The sequence below is a fragment of the Harpegnathos saltator genome, unplaced genomic scaffold (assembly GCF_003227715.2).
Source record: "Harpegnathos saltator strain DR-91 unplaced genomic scaffold, Hsal_v8.6 scaffold758, whole genome shotgun sequence".
NCBI lineage: Eukaryota > Metazoa > Arthropoda > Insecta > Hymenoptera > Formicidae > Harpegnathos > Harpegnathos saltator.
This window is the reverse complement of record NW_020230602.1, coordinates 426,194-446,553: the sequence shown is the minus strand read 5'-3', so window position 1 is coordinate 446,553 and position 20,360 is coordinate 426,194. Positions and strand designations below refer to the sequence as shown.

Here is a 20,360-nt window from a genome sequence, read left to right as displayed (position 1 = left end):
ATATAATATATAAAACATTTGCAAAAAAATCACAGTTACTTAAAACATCTTATCTCTTTGCTTCCTTTTTCTCGCTCTCATGCTCTTTCTCTCACTCACACACACCTTCTGCTCTTCACACTAGTTCAGTTTTTGCCTTTAGTCCGCATTATGGGGCCCGCACGCAATTATTCGTACCTAACTATCAAATTAATCATTAGCCAAACAAAAAGAATGTCGCAACCGATTTCCGTGGAATTACTCACACGTTTGTCTCTTTTTGCAAGATTCATTTTACAATTATTTTTTCTCATGGTCGACTAAAATTAACAGATACTCAATATAATTCTAATATAACTCGCTACGCCTCGACAAGAATTTGAGAACTCTCAACTGCTTAATAATGTTAGACGAGGAGAAAATTTGTGGAGGCTTACACTGGATAATCAGAGGACCCAATAATTCCCGACAATACAATTTTCAAAGCTCCAAGTGCGATTCTACAAGATCGAACTTCCTTCTAGGATATATTCGAATATTCTCAACGTCTTCGGAAAACAAGCGGATTGTTCACATTACGGTATAAAACCCAGTAATGCTTCCAACTTCGAGCACGTAAATATCTTTGTGGGAGAGAGCCGTATCGAAACAACAGCAGCACATCGATGATGATAATAATAATAATTTAGGAGTTCTTAAGTACCATTCGCAGCTTTATGACGTTTTTGTCACTGTGAGATTAAAATGCCTACCCATGAATTATTTATTCTCTCTCTCTCTCTCTCTCTCTCTCTCTCTCTCTCTCTCTCTCTCTCTCTCTCTCTCTCTCTCTCCCCCTCTCTCTCTTTCTCTCTCTGAGCTGAGTCAGGGAATTTTTGAGAATTTTTGCATAATAATTCAGGATGCTCAATGAGTCGGGCGATTTTGCTATTTCTGTTCGAAACGAAGAAGCTTAATGGCGAGTTTCTATTAATATTAATAATTCACGAACATGATTCGGGAGGAATATTCGTTTTCGTCAATATTAGGGATGTAAAAACTATTGAATAATTTACGAGATTTAATTTCTCGAACTTTTTTGTCTCTCTGAAACTACAAGTTGAAAATCCTCTGTTAATTCATATATATATTTCTCTTTTTTTTTTCTTTTAGAAAACTTTACTTTTGTAGTTAATTAGTGCTTTTAAGAGACGAGATTTATCCAAGCTATTTTCACAGTCAATCGCGAGTCCATAAGTCGCTTTACAATTATCGTTGCTCGATGATCAAACAATCGATTGTTTAATTACACGGCAGTGTTGGCACAAAGCGTAAATATTGGCTGTCTTTCTTGGAGAAGAATGAAAATTTACATTTAAATACAATCCTAAGCACACCCAGCGTTTTGTCCAGCTAAATCTCCGACACGAATCACTATGGCGGCCAACAGAGAACGATAACTATTATCAAAAATTTACACTTAATCCCTCAAATCATTGCTTTTTCCTGAAAGAAAAGAAATACAAAATGTGCACTATAGAAAAATATATATATAAAAGAAGACATCAAAGCTGAGAAGTATATACACCACATGTGGTAACATATATACCAAACATTTATAACAAAGAATGACGATCACTATTGCGTAAAAACTATAATAATTTGCAGTCTGTGTTTCTGAGATGGTCACGCTGTTTCCGATAATTAATTATTCATTCATTCTAGCAAGTGTAACAAGCGATAATTGCCAATCCTCAATAATCGCGACTTCACATCGCCTGAGACGTTTGAGAGATTAATCAACGAAGAAACAAATCGGATCAGTTAACTTCGCCGTGAGTACTTACGATTAGTCTAGAAATATCTAGAGTAGACTTTTACGCGCTACCATCCGCTTGGTAAGCCGAGGACAGAGAAGCCAGTGACGATGGCAGTAAACGTTCACGATTCGATTCGCCGAGAGTCAGTCGATCGCGACATTTAGAAGCTTCGGAATTAGAAAGAACATTATGACTCATCGATTCTAATGAACACGTCGTGTTTCACCAGAATTCGTTATTCCACAAGTTATCTACGAGATAGAATCCCCGATAGTTCATCATGTAAAACTGAAGTCGTAAGCCTTATTTTTCACATAATTCAACATAATTCAACATAATTCAACATAATTAGAATTTCTCAGATTATGAATCTATGGATTTCACTTCAAAATACGAAAATATAGAAGAAAACGATAAAGTTCTAAAATATCGAGGACCAAAATCCGCTGATCGTCCAACGCTGAATTTAAAACTGAGTCGAGGGAAACATTAATTTTGATCGGAGAGGGCGACTGGCTCTAAGCGACTAATCGCGAGAAAAATGGCTGACAGAACATCGATCAATAACTATTTCATTAGCGCTAAGGGGTATGTACAAAATTTCATATATTACACGACAATTCCAATCCGTCGTAATTCAAGCGCTCGCGGAAAGTCAGCGTTAACCCGCGCTCGTGACACAACGAGAGCATTATCTTTTCATAATTCAGTCACTGTCGCGATTAGTGATAGTGAGTCTCGTGATAAGAGAGTGTGTACGTCAGATGCATTTCTAAAGAGTTCAAATATCCGCAGCATGGATAATTCAAGTCTCAAAAGTTCATGCGATCGAATATTCCGAAATATTTTCAGAGATCGCAATAAATTTCACCATTGAATTTAAGAATCTTCAAATTTAAGCATACGAAAAATTTCATACATCGAAAAAACCGCGCGAATTATTTGAATGCCAATCTAAAATACACCTTTAACTTAGTCTTAACTTAGTCTTTATAAGAGTCGATAAATTCGAAGCTCTCAGAGAGAAAGATCTCTAAAAATAGAACTGACGGATACAAGTAATAGAGAAATTAAATGAAATCGGGGTTAATCTGCTGCAGCTGGGAATGTCGTGGATAATCGGTCAGCACTCTCTTGCCACAAACGCTTTAATTATCACGCCGACGGATGCTCGGCAGTAAGGAATGGTTGTCGGAGAACTTCCCTTAGGAGAGAACGTTTACCTCGCGGGGCGAACCGCAAACATTCAACACGCTGTTGGTCGAATTAGGCGTAATCTGACTACGAGCCTCGTTTTGAGCCTGTCGTATCGCCTCTTTGTACGGACCACGTTTCTTCTTATTGTACCGCGTCTGAAAACAGATTCACGATGTAACATTTAACTGCAGATGTAAGATTTCAAGACTGATTTACATTGCCGATAATATGCAACCAAGATCAATCGACAATGTCAATAATGTGAAAGTATCAGAATAGAAATTATAATTTAATCCATTTGTACTGATTATTATTATTATTTATGTCAATGTACCTTAAAGGTTTCGAGGAAAGGACTTAATTGGTCGCAGGACATTAGCGAGCTTGTAGACGATCCGTACCAAGCCACATGAGCTTGAGGGCCGGACGAGGTGCCATCTTCTTTACAGGACACCGTGATACTCAAAACCTGTACATAACGTAACATTAAACGAGTCATCTTATTTCAGGAAATTGTCATCTCCCAATCTTAAGTAACGAAAGAAGACCATAATCGCCAGTTAAAGATGAATTAACTCACTGCAGAATATATCATTTCGAAATACCTCACACGTACCTTGCCAGGCCACCACGGGAAACCGTGAATCTTGCCCCACACAACGTCACCAACGTCCATTCTCCTGCCATTGGCTGTAAGACAGTGAGCGACGGGGGTAGCGGCCAGTCGCATCACCAAGGGATGAGATTGCGGTGGAAAGTCAGGCGCCGTTTCCACTTCCGGCTCTTGCTCACTCAGCTCGTCGCTACTGCCACCGGAGCTCTTGCAGCCGGAGGACGCGTTGCTGACAGGGTAGTCGCAACGCGCATACGCATTCGTGTTAAGCCTCTTAAGCGATATCGACAGTTTCTGCTTCAGGCACTGTTCCTTGATGGCTCTGTAGGATTCGCCACCAGGTAGGACGTTCCAATTCTGCTGGTGCTGTTCCGTCGAGTCCAAGCAAGACTGCTCAGGCTGCGGTTGTTGTTGCTGCGACTGTTGATGTTGTTCTTGCTGTTGCTGCTGTTGGTTCTTGTGCTTCCGACCCTCCTTATGTTTCTTTTTATGTTTCACCTTGTGCTTCCGACGATGATACGAGAGAGGATCGTAAGTGGGATTATATCTAAATAATAGATTAATGGAAAATTGTTGAGGTTAAGAACGCAGTTATAATATAGAATATAGATAATTGCAAAATAAAAATGTGACTGCAGTATCTTAACACGTTCGCGACATCGTGACCCACTGGTAGGTCACACTGGTTTATATTAATAGACGTGTGTGTCCACCGGTGGGTCACACACTATGAAGCATTGCACTGCTTCTGAAAGTCTCTGTGTGTATCGGGGGCTCTATATATCATAACTACGGCTACATGAGAAATGTATCTATGTACTAGCAACATGGTTTGTCGATCAGACAATTATAGCAAAATAACATATTTATTCGAGGAAAGCTGAACACGAACACTGTAAACTTGTGCGTCCTTTAGAGTGAACCAATGGATTTATCGATTGTCGCGAACGTGTTAAACGATAAAATAAAATTCGTTTATATGTGAACAATGGTTATAATTACTATACCTCGGTGATCCATTGCAAGGAGACCTCGCTGGCGACACTCCGCCCAGCATCTTTCTCCTAGCCTCTTTCTTGGCTTTCTTCAGGGCTCGTTTGGCTGCCTTCGCGCTGGCATCCTTCACGCCCTGCTTCTGAGGGTCCACCTGTTCTTGTCCGTCTTCTTCACCCCCCTCGTGATACTCGTAGTCGTTGTCGAAGGATCTGGGTAATTCCAGAGGATCCCTCTCTTGCTGAGTGTCGTCAGGGTCGTCAGTCTCCTGTTCATACTCGGGGTCCTGAAGTTTGGCGGGTATCTTTAGAACCGTACCTTCACCTTGCGCACCAAACGAGATTTTGATTACTGGCGTGGTTCGAGCGGTTCTCGTAGGATCTTCAAAGACAGATTCATCCCAAAGGTCTTCCATCGAACCTACTGAACGTTTCTTTCTCGGTATTCTGCCAGTTCTCAGTCTCATGGTTGAATCCGCAGCAGCAAAAGTCTTCTTATCTTCTTCTTCAGGTACCTTCGCACTTTCCACCGACGAACTACTGAGTCTCCTCGGTGTAGCGCAGTAAGCCATTGAAGGATTGCTGTCGCAATCGGTGGACTCGATTCTTTCTTCTGCGGGTCTCAGGACGTTCCTCAGGGACGTCTCTTCCTCACCTCTGACCGGCCAGTGCGATGGCTGTGCGCTCGCCGCGACTTTCACTTTGTCTGTAACAATCGTCCAGTCTTCAATACATGTTCGGGCCCAGAAAATTAAACGTCGTCTTAGATTGAAGGACTTAGGACGATAAAGTATAAGGAGTTACGTTTGTGACATTTATCTTGCTCACAGATTCATTTTAGCGTAGAGAAAAGATTTACTCCAACTAATAATTTCTGTTTCGTAAGAAATTAAACACTGCCAGAAAGAAGACATAATATGGGCAAATCTCGCGCCATAAACTAGCAGCATCTTTCTCGTTAAAAGCACAATAAGGTATGAAAGATGTAATACCGGAGAATTGACCAGAGCCCTGTATGGCGTTGCTGATCTCGTTAGGCTGTAATCTTGCTAGTTTCGGGATCAGGGAGGCCCCCATTTTCGAGGAGTCGGGACTCGAGGCCGTTGTCTTCGTCGCTTGATTGGAGGTCGAGTTTTCTGTCTGGCATTCGGAAAGCAAAGTCCGTTGGGCCTTCTGCAATTGCTGACCGCAACGTCGGTCGCTTCTTCTCGTGGTACTCGCGACCAACTGGTCGAATTGCAAAAGAAATCATTATTCTTCGACTCTCGTACGGTACGTTATACAGAGTACAGATGACTGTTAAGCCAGAGGTCTAGCATGAGAATTTTAGCTTTCTGAATTCTCAACTCAATCGAGGATTTGTTTTAAGCGAATCTTCTAAGCATCAGGACCATTACGCAGGACACACAGATACATACACATACACATACATTCTTTCTTTTTCTCTCTATCTCTCTTAAAATTCTTCAAAGATTCCGCAGATGAAAAGGAGGACAGCCTGTACATTATTCTAAGCGGCACTTGCGGTACCTGCTGCTGCGGTTGTTGTTGCACCTCTTCATGCTTCCGCTTCCTGCTGACGTCGACGTTCTCGCTATTCTCGTTGCAGATGGACCGGCACTTGCTGCAAAGCACCTGACGTGGTCTCAGTCTCACTGTGGGCCTTGCATTCTTATATCTGGCAGGCGGATTGATGCTCCTGCGGAGATCAACCTTGGTAACAACGGAGGCAGTCGACGACGACAGCGTGCTCTTCCGCTCTTGGAAATAGCTGAAACGCGTCGCGATCGTCGCCAATTTGTCGCCATCGGGGCCTGGAATCGGCTCCGGAGGCTGAACACCGCAGGGAAGGCCTCTGCAATACAATTCGCGCGTCATATAATTACCCTATGGTTTCCGGAATTTTAATCACGCTTGAAGAATGTTCGGAAAACACTTGGAAGATGTTCGAATTAGAATTAGAATATCTTCCTTTCTATCATATCTCTATGTAGATCTCGTGAAAAACGTAATAGTCTCTTTTATATTCATTAAGTCATATATGTGTATGTGTGTATATACCCATAATATCACCATGTATTATTTGCTTTATTTGTTATATTTATGAGCGGAAAAAGATTCGAAATATTCTTTTGTCCCTTTGAAAATAACACATCTGTGCCGGCTAATAGAATTCGTTACATATATCACGATCTTCGATCTTTTCAGCTTAACTTTTTCAAGTTCACCGGAACTTTTCCGAACGTGAAGATTACTTTTCCCCGAGCGGATCTCGGAAAATGGGTTGGATCATTGTTGCGCTGAATGCCTTCGATCGAAACCGCCGGCGAAATGAGAATGGCTGGGCAAGAAGAGTATTGAGCAATGGTTTCGGGTATGCCTCGACGGCGCTCCTCGTGCACCGACAACGCAGCCATGTTATGGTATTGATTCGAGAGGAGCGTACAATGAGCGACAGTCTGACGGTACATCCATTAATATTTTCCGGATTTCGATACGGGCAGACCCTCGAAATTCCGAGTCAACTCGACGGAGAAGAATAACGTCGCGAGAAGGGAAAATCGGGGACCAGCGAATTTGCCACGACGTGAAAGTGATTACGGCAGAGGGTGTTTCCAACAAATTTCCGGCAGAGCTCTTATCGTAAATTTGTTATCTTTATGGTACTTTATTACGCTACATAAACTGTACACCTCGAGACGCGCCGACGCTACTGAAAATCTACAGTTTGCGTCACGTACTTTATAAGTACTCTCGCTTTAATTCCCAAGTCTGAATTTTATTCAATTTAGACTCTAGTTTGGACTTTACTCTCAAACAAGCCGGTTCTCTATCGATTCGGTCGAGCATCGATTTCGTAAACGTTCCATTTCGACAGTAAGTTCGTGAATTCGTATCTTATCGCGGTAGCGCTCCAATTGTCTCGTTAAAAACGACAGCAACAACAGGCTCATTTCTTGAATTAATAAAGTAGACAGTTAACGGACTGTAGCACGCTATACGTGGCTGTTTCTCTGCTTAGTGCCCACATACATACACAGTTTCGACCCGCAAATGGTGGCGTTCTCAGAGACGTCGACGATATTCCCTTTGTTCCTGACGAACACGAAACCACTATATTAGCGGTTCTCAACCCTCCGTGAGCGACACAGCTGGGCGACGTGTTTTGGCTTGCGTCGAGAAAGATCAATAAATACCGTTCCACAGCCTAATAAATTCATGTCCTTGGGCTGTCGTCCACTAATTCAGTCATCGATATCCGAAATCGAACTTTATAAGAATTTAACGGAGCGCGGATTGTTGAGTAAGAATTATTACCAAAGCGATGTCTGCTTGTTTAAAATTAATACATTGTTGAAATAACACTGCCGTTATCATACGGCAACTGATACGGATAATATCGCACGTTTATCGAAGTTTTTCAAAGGTCTCTGCCAAACGTCGCTTCTGCTACTATCGATCTCTCTGGAAAGCGGAAACGAGAGAAGTTAATTCTTTGTACAAATCTATGTTCAGGAAGTAACTTCGCCATTCAGCGCACTAGACATACGAATGTCCCAGCGATGTCTCTCCCGTCAGGTTCTCTCGAGTAGCTAATTGATGTCGGTGTCAACGACTTTTCCAGCATGAAAAGAGAACTTGCAAACGATGGGGCTCATAAGAGAAAGATATGGGAACCTCTACCGCACCATACCGTCGTGCACAACGTGACACAAGCCAGGCCAGGCCTGGTTGGTCGGTGGCCCCGACCAGCCTTCAGGGCCGTAAGCAGATAGTCTGTTAGTCTGTACTGCTTATCTTTTATCTAAATCGGTGAAACTTGACAAATAATGCATCCACCGTATATATTATACAACGGGACGAACGTAGAGGAATAATTAAATGACGCTTAAATATGGAACGCGATAGTACCTTTGATGACCGATAGCGTCTCTTCAATTTTTGATCAACGACTGGGATTCAAACGAGGTCAAAACGGTATAATTCCTCCTGACTGATTATTACCATCCATACTATCTAATAGAATGATCAAGCCGAAAAAGACACAAAGATGTGAAAAAGATATTAAGGAATAATGAATTTGTTCCAAATGATGTCGTTCGTTCACGAGCGAACCAACCCAGAAGACAAACGAAACAGCCAACAGCTCTCATCCTCCCTTGTGGTTACCTACAGCCCTGTCGTGGTTGTGCAATTGCGATATGAGGCACTGGCCATTGGGGCCGGCCGGCTTGGACAAGAAAACCCAGAGCGCGGGGTAAAAAACGGGCAACAGCTGTTCGGTCACAGCGAAAAAAGCCGGGTTCTGGACAGAGCGAGGCAACTAACTCCGGTTACCACGCGTCGAGCTCCCATGCGACTTGGAAAAGAGACTCCATCACTCGTGCACGAGCAGAATTGACGTTGCGAGCGAACTAGTGAGCTAGCGAGAGAGAAAAAACTGACAATTGAGTTGAGCAAAACTGACGCTCGGCCGACCGAGGTCAAGTCTGAGGAGAGGCATCTGGTTCGTTCTCGAGGCAAGGTTCGAGATCGGGCTAGGATTTCGTTCGAAGCTGCGAGTTCGAGGAGATCGAGATTGCAACGATTTCTGATACTTCGATTAGATGAATCACAAGGCGCCGTCGCGGAAAAAAAGCCCATGCATGCGTTGTTGCAGTCCCGCGAGTGGAAGAGATAAAAAACGCGAGATATCTCGCAGAGTGACCATGTCCTCGCGGAATTTTGGCCAATTATCTCGCTGTCGCATGATCCGTAGACCAATGCATGCAGATTCGGTCGATTCTACTCGCAAGAAGAATCAGCAATGTCTACGGCACGAAGGTTGCATTATTATGCGAGACCGTGAGTCACCTCTACGACGAGGTCTCTTTAACGTATACTGGGTGACCCGAAATGTACTATGATCTTTTCGTCCACGCGTTCGTCCCGACTACAGTCCAAGTTGACCTCGCAACAGCCGCAATTTTATTAGCTGGACGAGCTTGTCTACTGCTCGTCCGCGCCATGCTCGTTACTCGTGCGCCATTGTCCCACACGCACTCGGTCTACGGATTTTGAGACAAGTCTACAATTGGAAATGAAGGCAAATTCGTGCAAATTTCAAGCTGAATCGCAATGACGTTGCGCGAAAGCGGCCGCGACGATCGATAGTCTTCTTTCTCTCTTCCCTATTCTCGTCATCATCGCCGAGGAAAAGTTCCAGCGCACGAGCCACCCCCGTCGGGGAATCCGCGATCGGAGGGCAACACGCGTCACTCGCGAACACCCTATGCACAGAAACGTACACGTAAGCAATGTTGAGGACATAACAAAAATGGATGGATAGGATGAAATTCGCTTACGACATGGCCGCTTACGATTACCGCGTCACGCAAGATTTGAAGAAACTCGCAAATTCCACGCTTACGTCAGACGCCGGACGTTGACGCTGGGGAAGGATAGGGGGTGTCTGAAGAGTGAGAATTGATAGATAACGCGTTATCGAAATTATTATCATAATTTTCGGAATGTTCTGTTAAACCAGGTTCACGTAGGATCTCGCTGTCGTGGAAGGCTCGAGCGTCGTGCGCCGTCGGGTCGTATCGCGTCGCCTCCGCTTAATTCTTATCAACGATATCAACAATCGAACGTCTCTATCCTTAATATCCTCCTGAGTGCCTAACTCGAGGTCTTCTCGCTGTATTCAGACATGAGGCAAATCATGATTCGAACGCCTATGATGATCAGAAAATCCCTAGCAAGAAGAGGTCGATCCTGAAAATAACAAGAGAGGAAACGTTTCGAATAGTAATGCGCGATTAGCAAATTTTTCCTTACAGATCTGATGTCCCGTAGATTATCCTATCAATTTACGATTATCTCTTGATTGCGCGGCGTAATGCCTCCTTCATCGAAATTGACGGGATTAACAAAGTAGAACAAGCATCATCGAATTATCGAAAGTGACGCAATACTCGAGGGAGTGAATTACTTGGTGAATTTCTGAGGGTTATTTGAAAAGCAAATGGATTCTTTTGGCGTGTATTTTGCATTCGCTTCTTCTAGAGATGTATTGGGGGCTCGAACACGACAGAAAGATCTTTGCCAAATTCTGAGAACAAAGAGTCACTATCCGAAAGCCGTCGGAACTTTTTACGACCAATCACACTTTTAGAGAGCGATTATATAATAACTTCTAGAATCCTGCCGCTCGGATAACCCGCCTGTCGGACGTTTAAGGTATTTCCTGTTTGAAAGGCCGAACTTATGAATCATAGAAAGATCCCTTTGTATTCCAAGGATCAAATTCGCACAGAACATTTCCGATATTTTTCAACGTAGGATCTTCGGAGTAATGTAACAATGCAAGAAATTATGCAATATTCTAGTCTCCCAGATTCTTAAAATTTTGGATATCCACATTCGGAAAGATTCCGATCCTTCGCTCTTTACACGCCTCAGGATCTCAGAATTAAAAAGAAAATACGAAAAGATCGAATATATCGACTATCCTAGGGAGAATATCGTCGACGCGTCTAATTCGTTCGGTGTAATTATGCTTGTAAATCTGAGCGCGGCTGTTGAAGAATCACTGAGTCTATTATCCTTCGAAGATCTAAGTCCTGGAATTTCGCGTATCCTGGGATACCGGACGTTCGCGCAAAAGAGAAACATTTACCCATGCAACAAGATACTAGAGTACCTATCCAATATTTGTCTCACCAAACATGATCGTAACTATGAGACTTAATCCTGACGGCCAAAAGTCCGCGAAACCTTGGCTTGATACCCACAGTTTCATTCTTAGATTTCCTACAACCAGCATTCTACTATTGCTCAATGTCATTATGCATTGCTCGAGAAATCAACAACAAGCAAACATAGAATCGCCAAGGTTGCCGCTAGTCGCTTTCATTCACGATTCTGATCCTGGCGACCTTCAGATCGGGCTGGTCTCCAAAGATATCCCGTACCGTCGAAACTCCCGAGACCTCAACATTACAATGCGAAACCCCTGCGAGCTAACAATCCGCGTGCGGATGAGACCATCGACATTCAGTCTGCCAAATACAAGAGCTTTCTTCTTTCCCGAAAACAATTTCTTTACAAAGGATCTAAAACCGATGAAGAGCTATCGGAATGATGAATCACTTAATCTCCGAGCGGCCCTTCGTAAAAGAATAGCCGTCGGACAACGGAAACGTGTTTTCATCAGGATTCTTTTGAAGTTGAGAACTGTCGCGAAAGTGGATGTTGCTATCCTAGCTATAGGACAAAGACTCTCGGCAGACCGAGTGAATAGGAAGCAGAGGAAGACGAGTCGCGACACGAGGTCCTTCCTCTCTCTCTCTCTCTCTCTCTCTCTCTCTCTCTCTCTCTCTCTCTCTCTCTCTCTCTCTCTCTCTCTCTCTCTCTCTCTCTCTCTCTCTCTCGCTCACTCATTCACTCACTTTTTCTCTCCCTCCCTCCCTCTCTCTCTCTCTCTCTCTCTCTCTCTCTCTCTCTCCCTCCCTCCCTCTCTCTCACTCCTTTCTCTCAATCTTACCTTTTGGTAGCGTCGAGGAGCACACCTTGGAAGCACTTGGTGCCGTGGACGAAGGACACTACGAGGATGTCGGGTAGCGCGGAATCGACGGTCACGAGGATCTTGTCGCCCGTGGTGAGCGCGAGGAGAGAGGACGGGGCCTCCGCTGCCTCCACGGCCGCCATCTTGCCTCGTTTAGAGTTATTGCGAGCGAGCGAGGCTGGTTAGCGTGTGGTTAGGGGCTCTCCTCCGTGCTCTCTGCTCTCCGCACCACTCAGCTTTGCTGCGCTCCGTTCTGCTCCGCTATGACGGCGAGCTGACCGGGAGCAGCGAGCTGCTCGTCGTCTCGTATCCTTCGTGGTCTCGCGGCTTCGTGCCGCGCCGCTCCGCTTCGCCCCGCGTCGCGACGCTTTGTACCGGTCGTCGTCGTCGCTGTTATCGTCGTCGTCGTCGTCGTCGTCGTCGTCGTTGTCGTCGTCGTCGTCGTCGTTGTCGTCGTCGTAATCGTTCTTTCTCGCTCGCTCGCTCGGCTCGAAAGCCGGATGACGTGAGGAGCGGCGGCTGCGGCTGCCTCACTCGCCTGCGTGTGTGCGGAGGCCATGGGCCGCGTGAGGCAGACGGTGAAGCTTTAGAGTCATGAGGTGAGGGGGGCAAGGAAGCGGCAGGTGAAGAGGGGAGCGGCGGTGCGGAAGAGCACACCGCCTTGCTTTGCTGGCGGCCGACACAGCTGGCCGCCGTTGCCGGTATCGATGCGCGTGCGCGTCTTGGAAGCGGATTGTTTCAGACTCGTACGCGTGCAGGGTGCTCGAAGGGGTCTTTGAAACCCTTACTTTGCCCTACGTCTCGTGAACAATGTTACCAACCACGACTCCAGGCCGCCTGGAGGACCTTGCGCTCTGATAATTATGCTCCGGCAATCGTTTCCGTAATTACTCGTCCAACTTGAGTCTCCTCTTCTTCAAGGCTCCCAAGTCCTAAACTGTCGTGAGCAACAGCAGCTGGAGATGTTGTTGCTGCACATCGACATTTCTGTCAACAATATTGTACTGGTGTGAACGTGACGTAACAACCTCTATCTTCTTTGAGGGTTATACTGATGGGTGCCAGTAACGTAACAAGAAGCTTCTAGTGCGGTTGCATTGCGCTTCTTGGCTTCGACGTCCGCTGCATCTCCGGCATTCGTCAACGTCGAAACGGAACAATCGAACGCTGCATAAATCGGGCTTCAGCACGCGTTTCACGGTAAGTGAGAGCAAGATGACTTTATGCTTCCATAACGACGTTGCATAAGCACTATGATAACGAATCGCGAGTGCGAGAGGGTTGGACCTTTGACGGGTCCCCAGTGCGGCCCTGTGTAGTGGCAAAATCACCCTTCTTCAGTTTGTTGTGTAGTTGAAACGGTTTAGGATAAATGACGACTGTTTAATCAATCAGTCAGACCGTGATTATCGATACAACCGGCCCTCAGAGACAATGCATCCTTCCAAAAATCTGGGTCGTCCCTCGTAGCTTCTAGGAAAGCTACGAATCGATATCGACGCGAATGCTAGAAAAGAAACGTGAACGTGTTAAAAAAAAAGAAAAAGTGTCGATAATATGTATCATGTGAAAAATGCATATGTATACTTACGATAACGTGCGACGCTTGTTAAGCCGTATCCACACTGTAGACGTTGCTATTGACAGCTAAAAATGAGTCGGGGTCGATCAGACAAGCCGTGTGACGTTGGTTAAACAACTGCTAATTCTGGTCCCTTTCCCTTTTCTTATTTGTGCGATACTAAAGAATGTAATTCACGGAAAAACCGCAAATCATCTGAAATCGGCCGAGAACTGAAATGACAAAATTTTAAATGTCACCTCAGTGGAAAGAAGAACGAAGTCTGAAACAGAGAAAAAAAAATCGAATTCATTTACATCTAATTCTGAGAAACTAGCAATTTTATGACGAATTATACCGGCTGAATGCAATGCAAATAAAGAAAACTGATTTTACTCGATTAACTGTAATAATTTCCCCGTTATTACGCTATATTTTAATTAATGATTTATAACCAGCAATAGTATGTTCGAGCTCTCGAATCGTACGCGATTTCGGCCTGCCTTCGAATGATTAGCACCGTCCAAATTGTGCATTGAAACATGGCATTGATAATGTGCAACGTTATTTATCTATAGGATCATGATGTAAACCATCCAGTCGCTGTAACTTTTATGAAACGGTCTCTATTTTGCATGCGACACGTTGCTGTAATTCATAATTAAACGTATCTGCATAAATGCTCTCGTGATTACATATTTATGCCTCTTACGCTCGATTGTATCGTCGGTATTTGATTTCTATACAATTTCAAGAAGGTGCATTTTTTATACACGACTTTTTAAAGATACCTTACTCTTTACAGCTTCGGTTAATTACACAATTAGTTATGCGTTTGGATTGCGTTAAAGAAGGCTCGGCGTAAAATAAACACGTAAATAAACGCGTTTATTTTCCACTTGACCACTATTATCGAACGTTCTACGCATGAAAAATATTGCGTAACATCTCGATGGCGACAAAGAGCGAAAATTGTTTCACATATATTTTAAAAACGCTCAACGCAGTCGCTATTTTCACGCACACAGAGGCCTTGCGCTCTAAACCTATAAATATATCCTCATCTTGTCGGACTTCTTGTAACATTATGAAGGCATGCGCGGGCTTATGCAAATCATATAAACGCATAAAAATGTCCGTCTGTTTTAAGATGCGGTTGTGCATATGTCATTCCTTAAAACATCACTCTCACAAAACACTTCGAGAGATACCCTGTATAGACATTCTTTATCATGCGTGTCAATTACATTGTCTGTTTCACTTACAAATAACATAAATACATGCTTATAACTTATTTTTAAGTAAACATATTGAAAGAGAAAATATCAAATCTTCAGTATTATTAATTTATATCTAAAGAAATATATATATATATATGTACATATATCTTTCCTATCCAAGTAAACAAATAATCAATAGATATTGAAGATTGACTTTCGCAACATCACGTTTAGTGCAGAACGTCTTTTCTATTGTGTTTCACGATATTTACGATGAAAAACCTCGATTAGATTTGTGTGCTGAAACAACTTTCTGACGTCTTCGGGTACGATGACGAACGAGAGACTGGACCTGGACAAGCCACTGTGGGACCTCAACAGCTTCACAGGAAGATGGAAGTACTTCGCCTGGATGACCGACTTCCGCACCTGCGTCGTCTCTGAATCAGCGCTACTTGCTGCCAAAAACTTATGCGAGCAGTACAGGTGACGACAGAAAATGCACTGTGACTGTTAGATGGAAATCTTTTAAGTGGCTGTTGTAAGGCTCGTTAGTTCGCTCGTCAAAAAATTACGCTCACTCCGACAATTTCGTCGAGTAAAGATCTGTACGAAGTGGCTCATAGAGTTCTTCATTAAAAAGTAATGCAGCAATAGCGGGATGTGTACACTTGATATCTTCGATACATTCTTTCTCACTTGAGAATCACTCTACTTTGTAGACTTGGCAAAGAGCCAGCCGATACAACCAGAGAGCAGATCATCTATGCGAAGAAGCTGTACGAGTCGGCCTTTCATCCCGACACCGGCGACCTGCAAAATGTTTTCGGCAGGATGTCCTTCCAGGTGCCGGGAGGTATGGCTATCACCGGCGCGATGCTTCAGTTTTACAGGTATTTCTCATCGATCGTCTCGAAGTATCCCAAATGAAGAGTCGATTTCTTTCCTCGTCACACGTTACTCACAGAAAATTCTTTTATTGGCTTCTATCGTATTAATGATTAAAAAAAAAATCGAAAATTAAAAAATAGAAAAGATCGACTTCTATAGTGTTGCTTCTTATCTGAAGTTGTATTCTTTCATATATTATGTGTTGAACCGATTTAGGACGACGCAAGCGGTGGTTTTCTGGCAGTGGGTCAACCAATCTTTCAATGCACTTGTCAATTATACCAACAGGAATGCTAACAGTCCCATAACCACTAGTCAACTAGGTGTAGCTTATGTTAGCGCTACCGTTGCGGCTATGATAACCGCAATAGGGTGCAAATCGTTTTGGGAGAAACGCGCGAATCCTTTGATGGCTGTAAGTTTCGCGGAGTTGATGCGTGAAAACATTCACGCAGGGTATCCCAAATTTTGCGACGATCAATAAATGATCCTTTTTTTCAGAATGTAATGTTATATGAACTGTAAGTGAAAGAAAAAATAGAATACAATTCGACGAAATTGTAGTTCTTTTGGGACACCCTGTATATACATGTTGGAATAGTTTCCGAGACTAGTCCTAAATTGCGGAGGATATAGAGTGAAAAAAGAAAAAAAAACATTTCAGAGATACGTTCCGTTCGCCGCAGTGGCAGCCGCTAATTGCGCTAATATCCCTCTAATGAGACAAAACGAAATAAAAAACGGCGTAGAACTCGTAGATGACGATGGCAGAAAACTCACGAGATCGAAGGTACAAAGTATTTCCGATTATAAAAAGTCCGCTGACATCTGTAGCAGAATTTTATGATGAATGACATATGTGATTTTAGTTTGCGGCTGTGAAAGGCATTTCGCAAGTCGTTATTTCGAGAATTGTCATGTGCGCGCCCGGCATGCGTACGTATTACAAACGATTTATTTCAAAATAGTTCGTTCAAATTTTTCAGTTTCAATATCGTTATAACAATACGATCAATTGTAATCACAATTAATCTTCCCAGTTATTCTACCGCCTATAATGGAAAAATTGGAGAAGTACGCTTGGATGCAAAGAATTAAACCTATGCACGCTCCAATACAAATTATGATGTGCGGCATTTCGTGAGTGTTTTCTATCTTCTTTTTCTATCATTGTGTGTTTTCTCACTTATTACTATTATTATATTAACTATCGTATTAATTATAAACCTATTCTGTCGGTTCTTTTAGACTCTCAGTTATGGTGCCGACGGCGTGTGCGTTGTTTCCGCAAAATTGGTAAATAATATTTTCATATTTCATATATACATATACGTACATGAATGTTTTTCTCTATGTTTTACGTGGTAAAATATTCATGTATATTATTTTGTAGCTTTATCAAAACAACCACTCTACAACGCTGGGAGCCGGAAAATTACGAACTGCTGAAGAAAAATTGTGAAGGAGGCGCGATACCGGCGTATTTGTACTTTAACAAGGGATTATAATGTTATGAAAAATTCTAGTTCAGAAGAAACTTAGATAAGTGCTATTCCATCCTTTGCAAGTGTCGTGATCTCAACTGATACACTCATGACGAATTCTTCTACTGAATCAGAGTCGAACCCGTGATTGATAACATCATTATCAAAAATCAATTGTTGCAATAGCACCTCTTTTTTTTTAATACATTGTTTTAAAAGGTCACGAGACTTTTAAAATAGTGGTTCAAAGCAATTAACTTAATTTCTAACACCGCCTTGACAACTGTTAGAAGTTAGGATTAGTTACGAAACGTCATATGTATATCCACAGAATGATAGAATGAAATTTCATCGACACGTTGAGATATGTAATAGAAAGTCGTTAACTGCAATATAAAAATGATAAGTAGTGAAGGATGAAACGTTGACAATACAGTTTGGTGCTTTGGTAGACTAATCACAAACCGTAGCAATAATTTCCTTTAAACAAATGTTCAATAGTCTCTCTCTGGCGCTTTAATATTAATTTATAAGTTGTTAATGTTTTCTCGTTGTTTTAATATATTACACATATTTTCTTCAGGATATCGTTAGTCATTGGAATATCACTTAATAACAACAATATTGTTTTTTGCATTTTCGAAGCCTATCGAAAGTAAAAATGCTGCCATGTATAGTGATATGACAACAAACTTTCGTACACATATATAATTAATAAGATATATATTAATATATATAATATACGTAATAAATTATATCAATAAACATTGCTATTCCATGAAATAAAACTTGTCACATATCAACTGGCCTTATCCATTTTTGTAAGATTTCGGATATTCCAGAATTTTATGAACTCAGAGCCTAATGACTAATAAAATATAAATACTTTTTTCTTTATTCATACCGATTATAATCCTTTGTTGTAATAAACCCTGTCCGGATGCGCATGCTCGCCCATTGCCTTTTGAAATTCTTCGTACTCGCCCGGACACATCTTCATTAATCCTGGCTTCATTGAACTTAACAGAAAAAAGTATGTTAGAATATACAGTAAATTAATATTTGAAATTATTCAAAATTATTTCTAGGGAATTTTTACTTACTTTCTTTGCGGATAAATGGCGAGCGCCGAAGGAATCATGACCAACAAGCTGCACAGACGAGTTATATTTATTAAATTGTCTGTTGTGTAACTGTTCTTACTGTCGCGTGCATACGACGCAACAGGTCGCAGTTTGACGCTAGTTCGAATAACGTGATTCGAATAACATGACATAGACCAACGTTGCGCAATGTTTGCTGATACTTGTGTGTGAAAACTTGTCGCGATGTAACGCACTATAAGAATTACCAAATTGTACTCAGGCCTATCTCAATAGGCATGACGACCCATGATCGAAGCTGATAGAAACAATACAGTCGTAGGCGTTGAGTCACTGCAGGGACTAATAGCATCCCTGGTGCCGCCATTAATATTCTGGTGATGATACACTCGGAGATACCCTTGATGGCAGCTATCCGCGACATCATAATGCACTCGTCCCCATCCTTAGTGAAGATTGGAATACCCCGTGTGATTTCACGTTGTCTCATAATAGGTAAATTCACTATGTTGCCGACTGCAACCGCACAGAATGGAACAAAACGCTACACACAACAAAGATAATTTATTATAAAGAAAATAATTTTTCTCAATTACTCTAAAGCTTTCTATTTGTAATTAATTTTCAAGAAACATTTAGTTGTAGGAATTCAGAAATTTAAAGATCTGAATTTTAAAAAATTCATTTAAAATATCTAGAAAATTAAAGTTTAGATTTTTAATGATTTAATATGCTTTTTCCTTATATGTATTATATTTAAATAAAATATAATAAGCTATGACTTCAAATGTTAAAGTTTGCTTACTTCAAAAAGGGCTCCTTTATTAGAAAGTATCTTCTTGAAGCTCAAAGCAGCAGCACAACTTGCAGTAGTGGCTAATGCAAAAGCTTGATGAATCATGCTAACATCTTCTGGATCATCGTTCATGGCACTTCGATTGGTATAATTAACAACTGCATTAATGCCCTGATTAATCAGTTGACTTGCTATGATCCCATAAGTTGATCTATGACAAAAAGATAAAAAGAATAGAAAATAAAAGTATATAAAATAAAATGGAGTAAAATGCAAAAAATAAAAAAAAAATTAGAAATAAATAGAAAAAATAATTAGAGGTATAAAAATAATGAGAAATAAGTCGAAAATTTATAGGATAACTATCATCTTACTTGTAAAATGTCAGCATGGCAGTGGTAAGGACAATGGAACTGGGTAACTGGAAGGACATTCTGCCGAATACGTGCATAAGCTCACCAGTATCAGGATGAAAGGCACTGTCTTTGAGTTTTTTTGCATAGATTATGTCCTTATGTTGCAAGCCAACCGGCTCTTTCCCAGCTCTGAAAAACATGATTTTTATTAATATTACAAATGAGATTTCATCGTTAATTTTCTTTTTCCTGTTACTTCGAAACATCAGTAGAATGATTCGAATGTCACGTTATATCGGCAAACGAAGAAATCACAACTCACTTGTAATCTTCGCAAAGTTTCTTGGCCTCTCGTAATTTCTTTTCTGACACAAATACTGTACGGCAATCCGTGATGAAAGCGTAATGCATCCATCTGCCGAAATATGTGTCCTGACTCCAAAGTGGTTTGTCGACGTCGATCTTGCCTTCAGAATTTTTACTTCGCCGTACAAAAAGATCGCCATTTCTGCTCATTGTCGGTTACGCGAATAATTGCACCGAAACGTACGGAACGAAATATCGAATACTCAAAATACCGTATCGTATGTCTCGAAGAGCCTTTTGACATTCTACGCTTGATGACGTTCGTTAAACGTGAATGACATTGTTGACAGTGAATGGTAAATACAGGCAACACCGTGAAATCGCGATCCGATCGGATGTCTTGCCGCATCGTGAAGTGAAGTGCTCGTGAAACTTTCGTCGCGCCGTAACATCGCGCGCGTTATTCATATGTTTTGCGCGCCAATCACGTGACTAATGCTACTCTTGCCCGCGT

At 42.1% G+C, this 20,360-nt stretch overlaps 3 protein-coding genes across 5 annotated transcripts; 1 reads left to right on the top strand and 2 right to left on the bottom strand.

Moving 5' to 3' along the window:
- Nucleotides 1-35: 35 nt before the first annotated feature.
- Nucleotides 36-12,519, bottom strand: LOC105185222 (PWWP domain-containing protein 2A). The gene is made up of 7 exons (XM_011144551.2): nt 12,109-12,519; nt 6,111-6,435; nt 5,573-5,807; nt 4,596-5,286; nt 3,592-4,135; nt 3,310-3,444; nt 36-3,130 (listed from the first exon to the last, which is right to left on the bottom strand). Exons 1-7 carry the CDS (start codon nt 12,270-12,272, stop codon nt 2,984-2,986), a joined length of 2,241 nt encoding a protein of 746 aa, XP_011142853.1. The 5' UTR covers nt 12,273-12,519; the 3' UTR covers nt 36-2,983.
- Nucleotides 12,520-12,538: 19 nt separating this feature from the next.
- LOC105185135 (sideroflexin-2) lies at nt 12,539-18,088 on the top strand. 3 transcript variants are annotated; one of them, XM_011144412.3, is made up of 10 exons: nt 12,539-12,728; nt 13,051-13,329; nt 15,202-15,396; nt 15,633-15,803; nt 16,018-16,216; nt 16,466-16,591; nt 16,671-16,737; nt 16,842-16,941; nt 17,050-17,097; nt 17,195-18,088. In XM_011144412.3, exons 3-10 carry the CDS (start codon nt 15,242-15,244, stop codon nt 17,307-17,309), a joined length of 981 nt encoding a protein of 326 aa, XP_011142714.1. In that variant the 5' UTR covers nt 12,539-12,728; nt 13,051-13,329; nt 15,202-15,241; the 3' UTR covers nt 17,310-18,088. The 3 variants fall into 3 exon arrangements, with proteins under 3 accessions (XP_011142714.1, XP_025161908.1, XP_025161909.1); XM_025306123.1 differs by lacking the exon at nt 12,539-12,728 and having other exon boundaries at nt 12,874-13,329; XM_025306124.1 differs by lacking the exons at nt 12,539-12,728; nt 13,051-13,329 and adding an exon at nt 13,357-13,840.
- On the bottom strand, nt 13,789-20,280 carry LOC105185141 (sideroflexin-1). The gene is made up of 7 exons (XM_011144425.3): nt 19,863-20,280; nt 19,559-19,729; nt 19,194-19,395; nt 18,637-18,932; nt 18,389-18,436; nt 18,190-18,304; nt 13,789-13,973 (listed from the first exon to the last, which is right to left on the bottom strand). The coding sequence occupies exons 1-6, from the start codon at nt 20,054-20,056 to the stop codon at nt 18,193-18,195; spliced, it is 1,023 nt and encodes a 340-aa protein (XP_011142727.2). The 5' UTR covers nt 20,057-20,280; the 3' UTR covers nt 13,789-13,973; nt 18,190-18,192.
- Nucleotides 20,281-20,360: the final 80 nt, after the last annotated feature.